The 16,015-nt window shown below is 37.1% G+C and overlaps 1 protein-coding gene across 3 annotated transcripts in view; it reads left to right on the forward strand.

The window, feature by feature from the left end:
• HDAC2 (histone deacetylase 2) overlaps positions 1-16,015 on the forward strand; it is a 51,689-nt gene that overhangs the window by 19,565 nt on the left and 16,109 nt on the right. For 2 of the 3 annotated variants that reach the window (XM_089530546.1, XM_089530547.1), the window contains exons 6-13: positions 2,551-2,692; positions 6,977-7,069; positions 7,158-7,266; positions 8,408-8,548; positions 9,376-9,484; positions 10,538-10,668; positions 11,587-11,742; positions 14,114-14,171. In XM_089530546.1, coding sequence (XP_089386672.1) covers positions 2,551-2,692; positions 6,977-7,069; positions 7,158-7,266; positions 8,408-8,548; positions 9,376-9,484; positions 10,538-10,668; positions 11,587-11,742; positions 14,114-14,171 — 939 coding nt within the window. Of the gene's footprint in view, positions 1-2,550; positions 2,693-6,976; positions 7,070-7,157; positions 7,267-8,407; positions 8,549-9,375; positions 9,485-10,537; positions 10,669-11,586; positions 11,743-14,113; positions 14,172-14,334; positions 14,891-16,015 lie in introns of those variants that run through there. The other variant, XM_089530545.1, reaches the window with a different exon arrangement.

The following is a 16,015-nucleotide window of genomic DNA, read 5'->3' on the forward strand; positions in this document are numbered from 1 at the left end:
TACCAGGTTTTTTTTAAGGGTGAAATACAAATGAGGGATGGCTCTTCTGAGAAACAAATTTTGTTGATAAGTGGAATCTCTCTCTACTGGATCTGCAACAGAGAGCCAGCAGAGCCCCCCCACAAGTCTCTAGCGCAAAACAAGAAGCAAAAAGTACAGGAGAATACAAGCAGTATCAAGCTATGAACTCCCTTGGAACACAAACTATACAGAAAGAAAGTAATCAACATACAGTGGGCCCTTGCCTTACACCAAGGATCTGTTCTGGACCCCCTGTGTAAGGCAAAAAGCGCATATGCTTGAGCCCCATTGGATATAATGGGGCTCATGCTCATGCTGTGGCTGTGCATGCGGGCTCATGTGCCATTCTCCCTTCTGGCGAGTGGCTTCAGTGTAAGCTGAAAGCCACCTATAGCAAGCCTGCGTATGGCATGGGCTTACTGTATATCCTCCATGGAAGGCGAGATAGCTGATGCAGTAGATCTAGCTTCTCTGAAACCATTAGACTAGAGATGCACTGACGTAAAATGAACACTGGCGTTTCAAAAGAAGGTAAATTTTCTAGAGTGGGTTACCCAGAGTTACATGTCCAATATAATACAAGATTTTTCTTGCAGTGAAAGACAGAGTGATCATTCTATATCTCTTTGCTTAGACTGTAGTTTGAAAGGCCCATTGTTTCCCCCATTCTCTTTCTTAGACCCACAAGAGCTTCATGGATCAGGGTCAGGTGGCTGCACTGGAGGAAGAGAATTCATCAGAATAAGACAAAGTTGGCTTCCTCGTTTCTGGCAGCTATAGGTTGATTGGACTACATTTTTCCTTCAGCACAGCCTGTTAGAGGTTTATGGGGAAAATTAAGTCCTAGCTAACAGGATATGTTTTGCAGCCCTCACAATTGCTATGAAATATGCATTGGTTGCAAATGCCATTTTCAGATAATTGTTACCTATTCAATAATAATAATAATAATAATAATAATAATAATAATAATAATAATAATAATAATAATATGTTTTATTTATAGACCGCTATTCCGCAATGATCATAGCGGTGTACAGTAAAAATTGAATACAATACAAATATAAGGTGACAATTAAAGGCGGGAGAAGTCTCGTCCTTCAGGCAGTCCCTGATGTTGCTGGTCTGCCTGATGGCTCCCTCTGAGGCCGAGATGACAGTTGAGGAGGGAGGGGCCTCTTCCTTCAGGCAGTCCCTGATGTTGCTGGTCTGCCTGATGGCTCCCTCTGAGGCCAAGATGACAGTTGAGGAGGGAGGGGCCTCTTCCTTCAGGCAGTCCCTGATGTTGCTGGGTCTGCCTGATGGCTCCCTCTGAGGCCGAGATGACAGTTGAGGAGGGAGGGGCCTCTTCCTTCAGGCAGTCCCTGATGTTGCTGGGTCTGCCTGATGGCTCCCTCTGAGGCCAAGATGACAGTTGAAGAGGGAGGGGCCTCTTCCTTCAGGCAGTCCAAGATGTTGCTGGGTCTGCCTGATGGCTCCCTCTGAGGCCAAGATGACAGTTGAGGAGGGAGGGGCCTCTTCCTTCAGGCAGTCCAAGATGTTGCTGGGTCTGCCTGATGGCTCCCTCTGAGGCCAAGATGACAGTTGAGGAGGGAGGGGCCTCTTCCTTCAGGCAGTCCCTGATGTTGCTGGGTCTGCCTGATGGCTCCCTCTGAGGCCAAGATGACAGTTGAGGAGGGAGGGGCCTCTTCCTTCAGGCAGTCCCTGATGTTGCTGGGTCTGCCTGATGGCTCCCTCTGAGGCCAAGATGACAGTTGAGGAGGGAGGGGCCTCTTCCTTCAGGCAGTCCCTGATGTTGCTGGGTCTGCCTGATGGCTCCCTCTGAGGCCAAGATGACAGTTGAGGAGGGAGGGGCCTCTTCCTTCAGGCAGTCCAAGATGTTGCTGGGTCTGCCTGATGGCTCCCTCTGAGGCCGAGATGACAGTTGAGGAGGGAGGGGCCTCTTCAGATAATTATTCAGATAATTATTTAACATATTAACTACTTGCCATTATGGTTATATGCCAACACCCTGTTGCTTGTTGATCCTGTGGCGAGATATAACCTAATTTTATGAACTGGGTTATTTTTGTATTAAGAAATGAACAACAGAACTGCATGTGAGTTGTTGGGATGCTTTATGTACCTTGTTTAGCCAGAGAAGAAAAGGCACCAGATGTATTTTGTGTATTTCTTTTTTATTATTAATATCTTTATATCTTTATTGAATTTTAGATATTACAAAACCAGGTGTATACATAATTACCATATTTACCATTTGTGGTACAATATAGTTCATCCATTTAACCGTTTCTCTGCTTAACATTTAGTATCTATATGAGTTCTAAAGTTACCTTCTCTATAGAATGATATCTGTTGATCATTAGTTTCTAAAGAGTTCTATTTTGATTTCCCACTTAATGTTCCAATAGTCCAGGATTGGGAGCCAGTCCTTTTCGTATTGTGCCATGTCTTTGTTTGTATTTTATGTATTTCTGAAGGAAAACTAATGAGTTTAATTGGTTTAATTTCATTAACATTGCTTTCCAGGTACCACCAAAGAGTGTTGTACATTGATATTGATATTCATCATGGTGATGGTGTTGAAGAAGCATTTTATACAACAGATCGTGTTATGACTGTATCATTCCATAAATATGGTGAATATTTCCCTGGTACAGGGGATTTGAGGGTGAGTTAAGATTCAAGTTTACAATTTAATTACGTTAGTATCTTGCAGGTGTTATCTTTAAGGCTATTTATCAAATTACATTAGTTTGTAATTATTATTAATTTGTCCTCCTTACAAAAAAAAAACACTTTAAATTGCTCAGATTGAACAGGACTGACTTTTAACTTGATACATCAGTGCACATGTACTCAAGTCTAGTTCATTATGTAAGTAGTGGCAAGAGAAAACAGAAATTTGAAAAGAAAATATGAAATAAACAATGGGGATGAAGGCCAAGCCAACCAAGCCTCAGAGGATAGTTTAATTAGACTTTGTTTAAGATTGTATTTGTGTTGGTTGCGTCTGCACTCCCAAATCTATCAGACATAAACCAACAATCCACTAAATCCAGTTATTTGTGCCTACAACAGTAAACCCCTTTAAATCAATGGAGTGTAATATAAGTATTGATATGCCACGATGCCACTGATTCAGTAGCTATACTCAGTACTGAATTGGTGGCAGTCCTGAATGTATTCATAAATGTGCATAGCTTTCAACATTATAACCTTGGGCTAGAGATAGTATTGGCTGAGGAATTCAAGCATTGGGAATAAATATCTCTAAACTTTCTTGTTATTTTGGGAAGAAAACTATACTATATACCATAGATTATTTTGGGAAGAAAACTCTACCATAGATTACATAGATTTTTATTGGGTTACATGAGCATTGGAGCACCACAACATTGTTAGTTTTAGTTTCTACTGTGCTCTGAGATGATTTTTAAATTGGTGTATTTTCAGTGTTGTTAAATGTATTAGGCCAGTAATGCTTTAAATGCCTATCATATCCTAGTTGTTTACAATTATAGCAATTTCTGTTGTTGCAAGGTGTGGATTTTTTTTCTATTTAATTAATAGAAATGAAATATGTTGGGTGAGACAGCTATTTGTGTATTATCCTGACTGGCCACAAGATGGTACCATTGCTTCATGTACAAAATAAGTAAATTCGAAAAGCAGTGACCTTAAACTGTTCCTATAACTATCAGGTATAATAAAGCTATCATTTTTTATGAAACCCATGCCTAAATCTTGCTATTGAGTCTACTCTTATTTGGATTACAAGCAAGATTCAAACCCTAGGCCAGTGATGGTGAACCTTTTACAGACTGAGTGCCCAAACTGCAACCCAGACCCCACTTATTTATTGCAAAGTGCCACATCCCTCTGGCTTTCTAGTAAGAAACTCTGGCAAACTCTGTGCTAGGGCGACAGCATGTGTGCCCACAGAGAGGGCTCTGAGTGCCACCTCTGGCACGCGTGCCATAAGTTCGCCATCACTGCCCTAGGCTCCTGAAATTTTCAATCATTCTCTGGATGGTATGGAAGAGCAATACACTCACTCATGGGTTATTCCCCTCATGCCAGTTGATGACACAGAAGTTCAAAATCCAAAGCTATTCTTCTTTTTATAATAATAATCTCTAAAAAATCTAAATGCTCTCTCTGTCCCCTCCTCTTAAAAAACTACCGTAAATCAAACTACACTAAACAAAATGGCTGCATAAAACAACCTAACAAAATTGAACTTCCTAACCTCCCAGAAAGCTTAAAGCAAAATATAGTGAACTTCAGTAATAAAGTATTCTTTTCTACTGCAAACTCACTTCTGTTCTAATATTCCTAAGATCTAAAAATGCTTCAGGCATCCCAGTCTATGAGCATAATCTTTTTTTTATTCTTCAGATGAAGTAAAAAAAAAGGTCCCCACTCTTTTAAAAAGCTGACCAATGATTTCTCCTTCAGTAATGTTGAAAGTTTGCCCATCTCTTTCAAAAGTCCAAAACTCTTTTTCTCCTTTGTTCATTGACTCCATTCCCTTCGTTGACAGGTTATTTATTTATTTATTTATTTCCCTACCTTTCCAGCCAGACACCTTTTTCTTTCACTAACACATTTCATAGTTTTAGAGGCAGGAGTAGAGTTCAGAAAAAGCCAATAAATGAGGAGAGTGAAAAAGGTGATGCCCTTTTGCTTTCATTTTCTAGAAGATCAAGTGAGCTAGTTTGAACATTAGGGGCTTTTTTGTAATTAGCTTTGATCATGGTAGACTTTTGGACCTTTCCTGTCTGTAAGAATATAATATACAGTCCCTTCCCTCAACATGTGCAGGGGTTAGGGACAATCTTCCACCTGCAAAAGTGGAAAAACCATGAATATAAATAAATATTAATAAAAAATGTGACTGCTTTTTTCTATCCTGAGAGAACACTTCTCTTAGAATCTCTAGCCCGAAGTTGACCAAGTAGAATCACTTTGGAGGACCTAGAGAGAAGTTACTAATCAAATCAGTGAAAGGAAAAACAGTGAATTGGGGGGGGGGGGGGGTTGATGGTATATTTTCTGGTTATTGATCTGATTTGTGGTGTTATGTGCTTTGGTGACATTGTATATTTAGTAATTTAACTGTATCAGGGAACAGGGGAAAGTGGATCTCTGGGTAGAATCATTGTTGAAAGTCCATTTCCAGAAAGCCCACTTGTATGTAACTTAGGCCCCATGCAGACAGGCCAAAATAAAGCTGCTTCGGGGCACTTTGGAGGTATGCTGTTTAAGTGATGCATGCTTCCTAAGAGTCCGGAAGCCGTGCTAAACCCACGATCCAGTCCTAAGGACTTGAGTGCAGCTTTGGTGCAGCTTTTGGACTCTTAGGACACATGCATCATTTAAACAACATACCTCCAAAGTGACCCGAAGCAGCTTTATTTTGGCCATTTGTATGGGGCCATAGTTAATAACAGTGAACAAAAGTACATTCATATTGTTTTGTTCTTTTTAAAATATGGTAACATTGGAAGCTCACTTATACTAAGAACCACTAGTGAAGGGAAAAGGCTAGAAATCACCTCCTTTTAGAAGTCAAAGGGACAAAACAAATGGCCCCAAAGGAGTACCTTACCACTGCCCCTTTGAGTGCCGGATCGGGGCTGCAGCAACCACATGTCTCAGCCACAATCCGACGTTTTTCTGGCCCCAAAAGAAATGGCAAAATGCCACTCCTTTTGGGAGCGGAAAAAGGCGTCCATTCTGCTGAGGCGACACTTTTTGATACTCCTTTTGGTGTGTGCTGTCTGAATGCCATACCAAAGGAGCACCATAAAGCCACCTGCTGTGCAGTCAGGTGGGCAGTGTGATGGCAGCTTGGGGGTGGAGTTGGGGCAGGTGGTGGGCGTCCCCCACTCCAGGCCCTTTGGGCCAGTTTGTTTAGTCTCAGAGTTTCACTTAGCTAAGAAGTGTACTATAGATTCATATCAACAGATATCCATCTCCACTGTGTCACAACACAAAAGAAAACTACCATGTATCCAAATGTATGAAGCAATTTCAAAAATGTACATAAAAAAATGGCTCTCCAACCCTTTCTGAGTATATTGCTTAGCCCGCTACTGTGCAGAAATTTAGAACTTGTCCTTTAAGTTTGTAGAAGAACCAAAAGGAACTGCCTCAAGGCATTCTGTACCTGTTCAAAAAAGGATGGGTATATTCTTGTAAGCAGACTGCATGACGCTTGATGCATCTGATGAAGGAAACCTTTTGCCACATAAATTCATTCACCCAATGGGTGTCATGAAACCTTCAATTATTTTTGCTGCAACATAATAAAAATATAACTTCATATTGGTTAACATAAAAGGTAAAGAAAACCTGTACCCTTTGTTTTAAGGTTAGACTACTAAAAGGAAAATCTGACATTCCATTTATGTGTCATTAATGATGACAGGAAGAGACAAAGTAGTAATATTCTGTATATTGCTTAGTGAATTGTGGCACGTTTCTTGTAGATATATTAGCATATGACTTTACGGATCTGATGGAGCAGGCCCTTGACATTGCACCCTATTAAAACTAATCTGCCCATGTATGACTATTTTATACCATCCCGTCTCTTGGTGATGCTATATTTTCCCCTACAATGACTTCAACATCATGAAATCAAAATTATCCATTTGGATCTTATTCTTCTTATTCACATGTTTATCCTCCTGTTACTCTGGACACACGCACACCAAATACATTGATTTCTTCTACTGCACTGATCAAATGCTTTATTCTGAAAAAGTCAGCCAAGAATACTGAGTTCATCTGGCATTCTAATACTGGTATTCATTTCACCCTTTGCATTTTTTTTACATGTCCACAACAGCATCTCTTGTAGCTCCAATGGCTCCAGAATTAAGCACAGGCAGTTATAATGTGTTGTCTTCTAATATCAGAGTGTTTTGCTCTGCATTTATTTTAGGATATAGGTGCTGGAAAAGGCAAATATTATGCTGTCAACTTTCCAATGAGAGATGGAATTGATGATGAGTCATATGGACAGATATTTAAACCTGTGAGTATATTTGGAAAATTATTTCATAGCTGATATTATGAGACTGAATAGGAGGCGGAGGTTTACTGTTATTGCTACTTCTCTGCAGATTATATCCAAAGTTATGGAGATGTATCAACCTAGTGCTGTGGTGCTGCAATGTGGAGCAGATTCACTGTCTGGTGACAGGCTTGGATGTTTTAATCTTACTGTCAAAGGTAAGCGAGTGAAACATTTTAGAAGATTCACAACTGCATATGCTTTCACAGTTCTGCTAAATACAAATGTGGTGGAAATGTTTAGTGAGCTTTAATTTTCTTTCAAGGATCTGAATTAAGATCCTGAAGAACATCAGATATTCATCCTTTCTACAGTTCCTATATGTCATGTGATGCCTTGCCATAGCTACTGGATTACTTCAAAACATTGGGTTGTGTTAATTATATCATATCATATTTCTCTTCTCTTCTCTTCATAATCAGCTATTTCCTTTTCCTTTAGCTCTTTCCTTCCTTGAAAGCCTTGGAAGCCTCCTCCTCCTTCACTATCTTGTTTTATCTAAATTTCTATGTGTCTGATTAGTTGTTGGGTTCCCATATTCATGCCCTTCAAGGCTAGCAGGTCCTTCTGTTTTTTCTGTTCATTGGCAGTAAAAGGCTTTTTTATTCCAACAGGATTTTGAGAACTTGTATTTGTAAACAAAGGGCTTTATGAGCATGTTGTACTATTTTAATGGCTATATTTTTAAAACTACTTTTATTTTTTTTAATTATATGTTTTAAAATGGAGATTAGTAGTTTTTAGTGGTAATCGTTTAATTCCATTTGATGTTGAACTTTTTATGTTTTAACTATAATGTACTTGCTTTAATGTGTAAATTGTTTTGAGTCCCAGTTTGAGGGGGGTAATGTGGCATAGGCAATGCTGATAATAATAGTTTCAACAACAGTAACCACTGCCTCAACAACAATAATATTCTGACAGTTGGGGAGCAGTGGTGGAGAGTTCGTTTGCATCCTTTTATCCATCACAGAACAGGGAGCACCTTGGAAAGGCATAACATGTAGAGCCCTATATACATAATAGTGTGACCTTTTTCTCTGATTATAAAGATGGTTAGACCTTGATTGCCAGCTGGCATTTTAAGAGAAATGTTTTAATGTACATATGTTTTCAACCAGCCTGCCAGATCACATAATATGTGAAATATAAGAATGTCAATGTTTTGCTATAAAGGAAACGTTATTGTATGTAGTCTAGTATGTTTGGATTATACAATCTTTATAATGCGGATTCTTCTGTTTGCCTTTGTAACACTTGCAAGAAAATCTATGTATAAGTCATGTTTGTTTCTAACAGGTCATGCTAAGTGTGTGGAAGTTGTGAAAACTTTCAACTTGCCTCTTCTTATGCTTGGAGGAGGTGGATATACCATACGTAATGTCGCTCGGTGCTGGACGTATGAGACTGCTGTTGCCTTAGATTGTGAAATTCCTAATGGTAAATATTCTGAAAAGTATCATAGTATCACATCACACTTCCAAGGAATTGTTTGCACCCTGAACTTTTGTAATGCTTAGTTATCAGACCTAGGGTTTTGGCAGCCCTACAGTAAGTTCCACTAACATACTGACAGAATATTTTGGTGGAAAACATTTAACCCCTAGAACTTGTTCAAGATCTTTTAGATCTTTTGAAAACAATGCTAAGCAAAATACTGGAACTTATTAGGTGACCTCAAATTGTTCTCTTTCAAAATAGAAACAAGAAATAGAAATCAATTAACTACTAGGGTACTAACTAGAAACTATAGATTCAGTAAAATCTGATTTTGTAGCTTAATATGGGATATAAATATAATTACAAAAGATGAAATTGCATAGTGCAACACTGATTGAATTAGAGCATTTAAACACATACTATACATACTTAAGAGTTAGCCCTTTTTTGCTATAGTGGCTGAATCATTGAAAAGAAAGAAATCCTTAATACAAATGGCTTATGTGTCTTCAGTCAGGGTTCTAAGTAGCTGCACATGGCCTTCCTATATATATTTCTCTATCAGATGTTTTATAAATTATGAATAACATGAAAATGTGTTATTATTTAGAACAAATATGTGCACGTTATTTTGTGCAGTGTCACCTTAATTGTGTCCCTATGTGTGAATTTATTTATCTGAAGTAAGAAATGTGCAGGAAAATGGATAATTATGATTTTAAAAAGCTGTCAAATATGAACATGTATATTTTAATGTTTAAAGATCTGTTATGAAAACCAGCAATAAAGCTGTCTAAGGTGTTCCACCTCTTGTTTTGTTTTGATAGAGTTACCATACAATGACTACTTTGAATATTTTGGACCAGATTTCAAGCTGCACATTAGTCCATCAAATATGACAAATCAGAACACCCCAGAATATATGGAGAAGATTAAGTAAGTATTTTATTTGATTTATATCTTGCCTTTCTCATAAATGGAACTCAGAGAGGCTTACTTTTGATAAGCAGAGAATAAAGGTTTGCAACTGTTTGTTGATTTAAGTCATGATTTATTTTCCCCCAGGAGCAGGGAAGGTGGGTGGGAGGATAATAGATCCTAAACTCTTGAGACAGCAATTGAAGCTGCTGATTAAAGAGGAGATAAGGCAAACTCTTAAATGCTTCAATATTTTATCAGTTGGGAGAAATTTTGATTTTGCAGTATTTTTCCTCTATCAAAATTTTATTTGATTGGAAAGTGAAATAGTGGGTTTTGCATAGGAAATACTAATTTTAAGGAAATCGTTCTATCAATATAAACAATGTACCTGAACATTTTTTTTAAAATCTGCTGTGTACTTACTGTGGAATTATGTTATTGATTGTTAATACATTTCCATTGAACTGGGATACCAGCAGTAAGTTCCCAGAGCTATGCACACACACACATGCAGGCATGCTCATCTGACACATGCAGGCACACATATACCTGTGACCATAAAAGCTTTACCTGACATATTATTATTATTATTATTATTATTATTATTATTATTATTATGCTTTATTTATATAGCACTGTGCATTTACACAGTGCTGTACATAAAACGATAAAATAGATATAGTAAACCTGCCAATGGCGTACAATCAAAGAAATAATAGCATAATACATATAAATAATATGTAACAATATAGGAAAGGGTTCAATAAAGTAAAGCAGGCAACAAATTAAAACCATCAAATAACAAATATAGTCACGCAATGCCTGAGAACGTTTCTCTGAACAGGATGGTCTTCAACTCAGTTTTGAAATAGATATCTCCGTTTGGTTGTTACAGCCTATTTGCAAGAGAACTGCCTCAGTTTTCTTGTTATATAGCCTTCTATGATCAATAGCCAATTTTTTTTTTCTTTTTTCATCTTATGGAAGAATAAAGACACTGTATACATATATTGGAGGAAAAGGTTATATCTGAATAAATAACTTTTCCCTGGATTACTTGCTTTGCAGACAACGTTTGTTTGAGAACTTACGCATGTTGCCCCATGCTCCTGGTGTACAGATGCAGGCTATCCCTGAAGATGCTGTTCATGAAGACAGTGGGGATGAAGATGCTGAAGATCCAGACAAACGTATTTCTAGTAAGAGAGGGCTAACGTAAGACAAGTTGATTTAAAAAATTTAGCAGTGTTGTAAAGTGATAATAGCAGAAAAATGTTACATATAAGTTCATATAATTCAGGATTTATTTCTTATTAATTAGTCTATCCTATATATATTGATTGATTTTCTTAATAGCAGAGCCTCTTTGTCTTCCATGTTCTGATATAAAATTTCTATTAAGCTTTTTGTATTCCTCATAAAGTGCTGGAAATAATTTGTATCTGGTTGGCCATTTCATGTGTCTCATCTGCCTTGAGGCAGTTCTGTTCCTCCCTTTTTCATCACTAATTACAATCTGACTATATTCTCTTGACACATAGATAAATATATATTAGACTAACTCTCAAATCATGGGACATGCTAAACAATTGTAATCTAGTAATTGTTCCTGAAATTTGGTGATATTTTTTCTTGTTTATGGGAAGGAAATAATTAATCCAGGATTGCATTGCAGTTGCTATTTGCAACCATAGTTACTGTTTTAGGCCTTAAAATGTCTTGCTATAAATGGGCACAAATTAATAATTGTAGAGATGCTTCCTTCTTATCAAGCCAAACAGGAATTCCCTGCTGTTTCTTGGTTTAAAATGGAGCATGTTCTCCTTAGAGGGAGGATGTCAAAAACTATATCCTTATAATCAGTTTGTTTCTTAATTTCTAAATCTGAGATGGACCAAGCACAACCAAGGGCCACATGCAGTTCCTCAAAGACAATTTTTTTTTAGTTTTTGCCCCCTTCCCAAAAACAAAATGTCTTGACCAAAAAGTGGTGTCTTTTTCTCCCCCCTCCCCCAGCTGTAGGGAAAAAAATTCATGGGATACCTTCTTGATAATAAAAGAAGTGAAATGCACAAAGAAATATTTCAAGACTCTCTGTTCTAATATTTCTGTTTTAGTTCGTGCATCTGATAAGCGGATAGCCTGTGATGAAGAATTTTCTGATTCTGAAGATGAAGGTGAAGGTGGGCGTAGAAATGTTGCAGATCACAAGAAAGGAGCAAAAAAAGCTCGATTAGAAGAAGACAAAAAAGAGATAGAGGACAAAAAAGCAGGTACTGGGTCAATGCCTAAATGCATTTTTCTTTTCAGTTACATTTACAATATAGTCTTAAGTATACCATACTCATTTGTAAGCAAGTTCTGAAAGAAATTTAATTTGCAAGGCTAGAATAGCATTTTTTTTTAAAAAAAAAAACCTTTTAAATTAAATTTTAAAAACAAAAATCATACAACTACTCAAAGAACTCTGACCTAACAAAAAATAAGCAAACCAAAACCAAAACTAAATTACACTAAAATAATAATCAATTAAACCAAACTACTCCTCCCCATAAAACTTTATGTTAATATCAACATAAACTCAAATTAACATGCATTAAAATTATCTTCCTTCTTTCCAAGCCTAATATGAACATTCACAATCTTAAATTTCTCAGTAATACTAACTCATTTTTATCTCACTTCTAACTGAAGAATTTGAACAAGAGAGCCTCAGGTTTTAAAAACAAAGACCTGAGCAGGGTTGTGAATAGCAGGATTTCATGGAGGTCTCTCATTCATCGGGTCACCATAAGTCAAAGCCAACTTGACAGTATATAACAACCACAAAATATGATAAATATTAGGTCAAACCTACACAACCTCTAACTTAAACCGGTTGTGGGTATGCTCTTTATCTCTCCTGTCTTCTTGGATCAGCCTGAACAGTTGAGATACCAACTAACTTGCCTTCTGTGATACATGATCATTAGGCTTCCTTTTGGTTTAGGTCATAACTTTTGGATTCTTCATCTAGGCTGTCAGTATGATTTTTAATACTTTCAAGAAGATATCTTTAACCTGTACAATCAGCTCCTAATTTTAAAAAGTCATAAATAGACTCTAACTTAAGTTCAACTTCACTTAAACCTTTTTATCAGTTTTCATTGTCAATTGTGACAGTTGGCTCTGAAAATAGGCTGCAATTTTATATACCAGAGTTAGGAAAAGTGCCCCCCCATGATGTTTTTGAAGCTCCCATTGGTAAAGATACAAAATTTCCAGGTATTTTGAAGCCTTAGAGAAAATTATTTTCCCCCTTTTTTTCTTTTTTAATGGAGAGGAATGGAATTTTTGCATGGCGGGGGAACATAAAGTTTTAGCATGCTTTACAGATTGATAATCACTTTGTTGCTTTAGAAAAAACATGTATAGCCTGGCTTGGTTTAAAGGTATCATGTCTGAGACAGGGAAAGTAGTGTTTGTTCAAATAATACTTGCAAATTCAATTTATTTTTTAAAGTTTTGGGGCTTTAGGATGTACGCTATGGGCAAGTTAATTTTTTATCTGTTTTACTAATTGTATGTACAGTGCTGTGTAAATCTACAACGCTGCATAAATAAAGCATAATAATAATAGCAAATAATTGCAATGGGAAGAATAATGTTAGTAAAACAAATCACAGTTTGTCTCCTACAGGCACAAGATCACGTCTGATCATGGCAGCAAAGCAGGGAGTGATTAATACTGAGATGGGAGACCACCAACAAATACTAGGATATATTTCAAAAGAAGGAAAAACCATCTCTTGAGTATTCCTTGCCTGAGAAAACCCTATGAAATTTACAGGGTCACCGTAAATGGACAGTTAACTGGAAGGCATACACACACACACCCCTATGTTGGGGAAAGCAGTTGGGAAATGATAATTGGAGGGACGTGTTAGGTATAGAAAAAATAGGACACATCTGTTTGTAATAGTTAGGCATCTGGAGTGTCTTTATTCAGAATATTATACAGCCTTTCCAAACACAGTCCTCCATAGTAAAGCATTCATTCCAATAAAAAAAGAGAAAAAGAAAGCAGGACTAGGAATTTCAGTAATGTGAGATTCAATATATAGTCTTATATGAAAGTCTACCTCTAAATAGTTTTTAGAATTAATGGCCTGTTACAGACAGGCCAAAATAAAGCTGCTTCGAGTCACTTTGGAGATATGGTATTTCAATGATGCATGCGTCCTAAGAGTCCAAAAGCCGCACCAAAGCTGCACTCCAGTCCTTAGAACTGGCGCATGGCTTTGGTGTGGCTTTTGGCCTCTTAGGATGCATGCATAATTGAAATACCATACCTCCAAAGTGACTCGAAGCAGCTTTATTTTGGCCTGTCTGTAACAGGCCAATATTGGCAGAATAATAGTATGGATACAATGTCTTAAATATTTTGGTTTCTAGGCTTTCCCATCTCTACCCAAGTTCTCCCATCTCCCATGTTTTTTCAACAAGTGTTTAAAGGGTTTTTGTTTGTTGTTTGTTTTTTGTTTTGTTGTCCTCTGCTCCTTGTGGGGTGGGCAGAGGGCAATTTTTCAAAGCAGGAAATTAACCAGAAGTCTGAGTTGATATGTAGGGGATTGTAATGTTAATATTAGTATTCATTGTTTTTAGATATTAAAGAGGAAGATAAATCCAAGGATAGCAGTGGTGAAAAGGCTGACACCAAAGGGTAAGTAAATTGTGGGTCTCTTATAATGTATCTCTCCTTCAGAATGTCCATTCTGTTTCAGATGTAATGTAAGCAGTGCACAACTGTTCATAAATGAGCTGATAACTACATTAAATTGTGACCCGTGTTAATGGTTGGCTTTTCCCCCCTCCCCCCTGAACAGCACAAAGTCGGAACAGCTCAGCAATCCTTGAGTATAAAGCCTCACATCAATTAAAGGACACAATACTAAAGTGGGAAAAAATGCTAAACGGAACTTTTTCATATGGGAAAAGACTGTTGATTTTCATTTTGTACAATTCGGCATGGAGCGTATTTATTTTCAAACAACTGTGTTTTGTTTTTTGCAAGTTGTATTGTGTGTTTCCTAATTATGATGCTGAAATTTGTTCCTTCCACCAGGCTTTAAGTAATAGTATTTAAAATGGATGTGAGTTATTATGTTAAACGTCTAAACCGATCTGTTAAAATTTGCCTTTTCCTGAACTGATTTTACCCCTTTTTGTAACTATATCTTTATTAAAAAAAATTGTACTTGGCTGTCTTGTCTGTCATTGTGTAGTAAACACTTGTATAAATATCACATTAACGAGGCTGTTAAGAGGATCTCAAGTGAAGCTTGAAATTGTACTTAGCTATTTTAAATGGTTCGCAAAGAAAACTCCTTAAATGATTTGTTAGTAGGTTGAACAACGAATGTTGGATTAAAAGACTGGTTTACCTAAAGATTTCACAGTTCCTTGTAAAAATAAAACTTTGACGAATTCTCGTAAACTAATTAATCTTCTTTTATGTTCAAGAAGTCAGTGTTAAGATGTACCAATAATTTAGAATGTCTTAAATACCAAAAGGCACTACCATCATTAACAAATTTAGGTAATTTTGGAATATATAAAGCACTATTCTGTCTATGTGTAAGTATCCTCTTGTCCTATACATTCTTCAGTTGGAATAGTTAGATCAAGTCTACACAATATGGAGTTCTCCAAAAGGAATCAGCTTATATCATAGGCAAACTCCCCTCCCTTGCACTTCCAAACCAACAGCTAAGTGTGATCTCCAAAGCCTAATTAGTGGAGTTTGTTGTGCAATGTGGCTCAGATTCAGAAGATGGTGGACTCCCCTCCTTTTGGAGGTCTTTAAACATGTTGCATGGACATCTTTTGGGACTGCTTCAGTTGTATATTCTTGCATAGCAGCAGATTGAACTACATGGCCCTTGCGGTCTCTCCCAACTCTGATTCTGTCATTTTAAGTCTGTGTTTATCACAAACTAAAGAACTGTGGTCCATTTTTCCTGCCATTAGGTCTCTTGACATTTTCTTTTTCTCTCCCCACACACAAATTGTCTGATCTTAGCACTGTTTGAATAATCCATAGTTCCATGAATTTGGACAGCACAGGTAGCTGATTAGTTTAAAAGCAAAAACTGTTTTTGATCCTGTTTTTTTTTTGCAGACAGAAGATCCAGCATTCTGTTTTCTATGGTGTTCAACCAGTTATATATGAGATGCCCACAAACAGGCCATGAGGGTAATAGTATGTTTCCCATGCTGTCCTTAATTCTGTAGGTGGCATATAGCCATCATGACCTGTACCTACTGGTATCCCTATCCTCTATGAATTGTCTAATCCCAGCTCTGATCGTCATGACATATAATGGTATCAAATTCCAAGTTAACTATACATGTTTTCCATTAGGTTTTACAGATGGTTGTGTCATACAAAATAGAAAGTGGTTTAGAGAACATTGTGAGTCATTGCTACATACAACTTTCAATTTTCATGATGATAATTTAGTAATTGTTATTCCCCACATTTTTATTTCATACAAATTTGCCAGA

This window comes from Sceloporus occidentalis, unplaced genomic scaffold (assembly GCF_023333645.1).
Source record: "Sceloporus occidentalis isolate IW3139 unplaced genomic scaffold, rSceOcc1.0.p SCAF_6, whole genome shotgun sequence".
In the NCBI taxonomy this organism is placed as follows: Eukaryota; Metazoa; Chordata; class Lepidosauria; order Squamata; family Phrynosomatidae; genus Sceloporus; species Sceloporus occidentalis.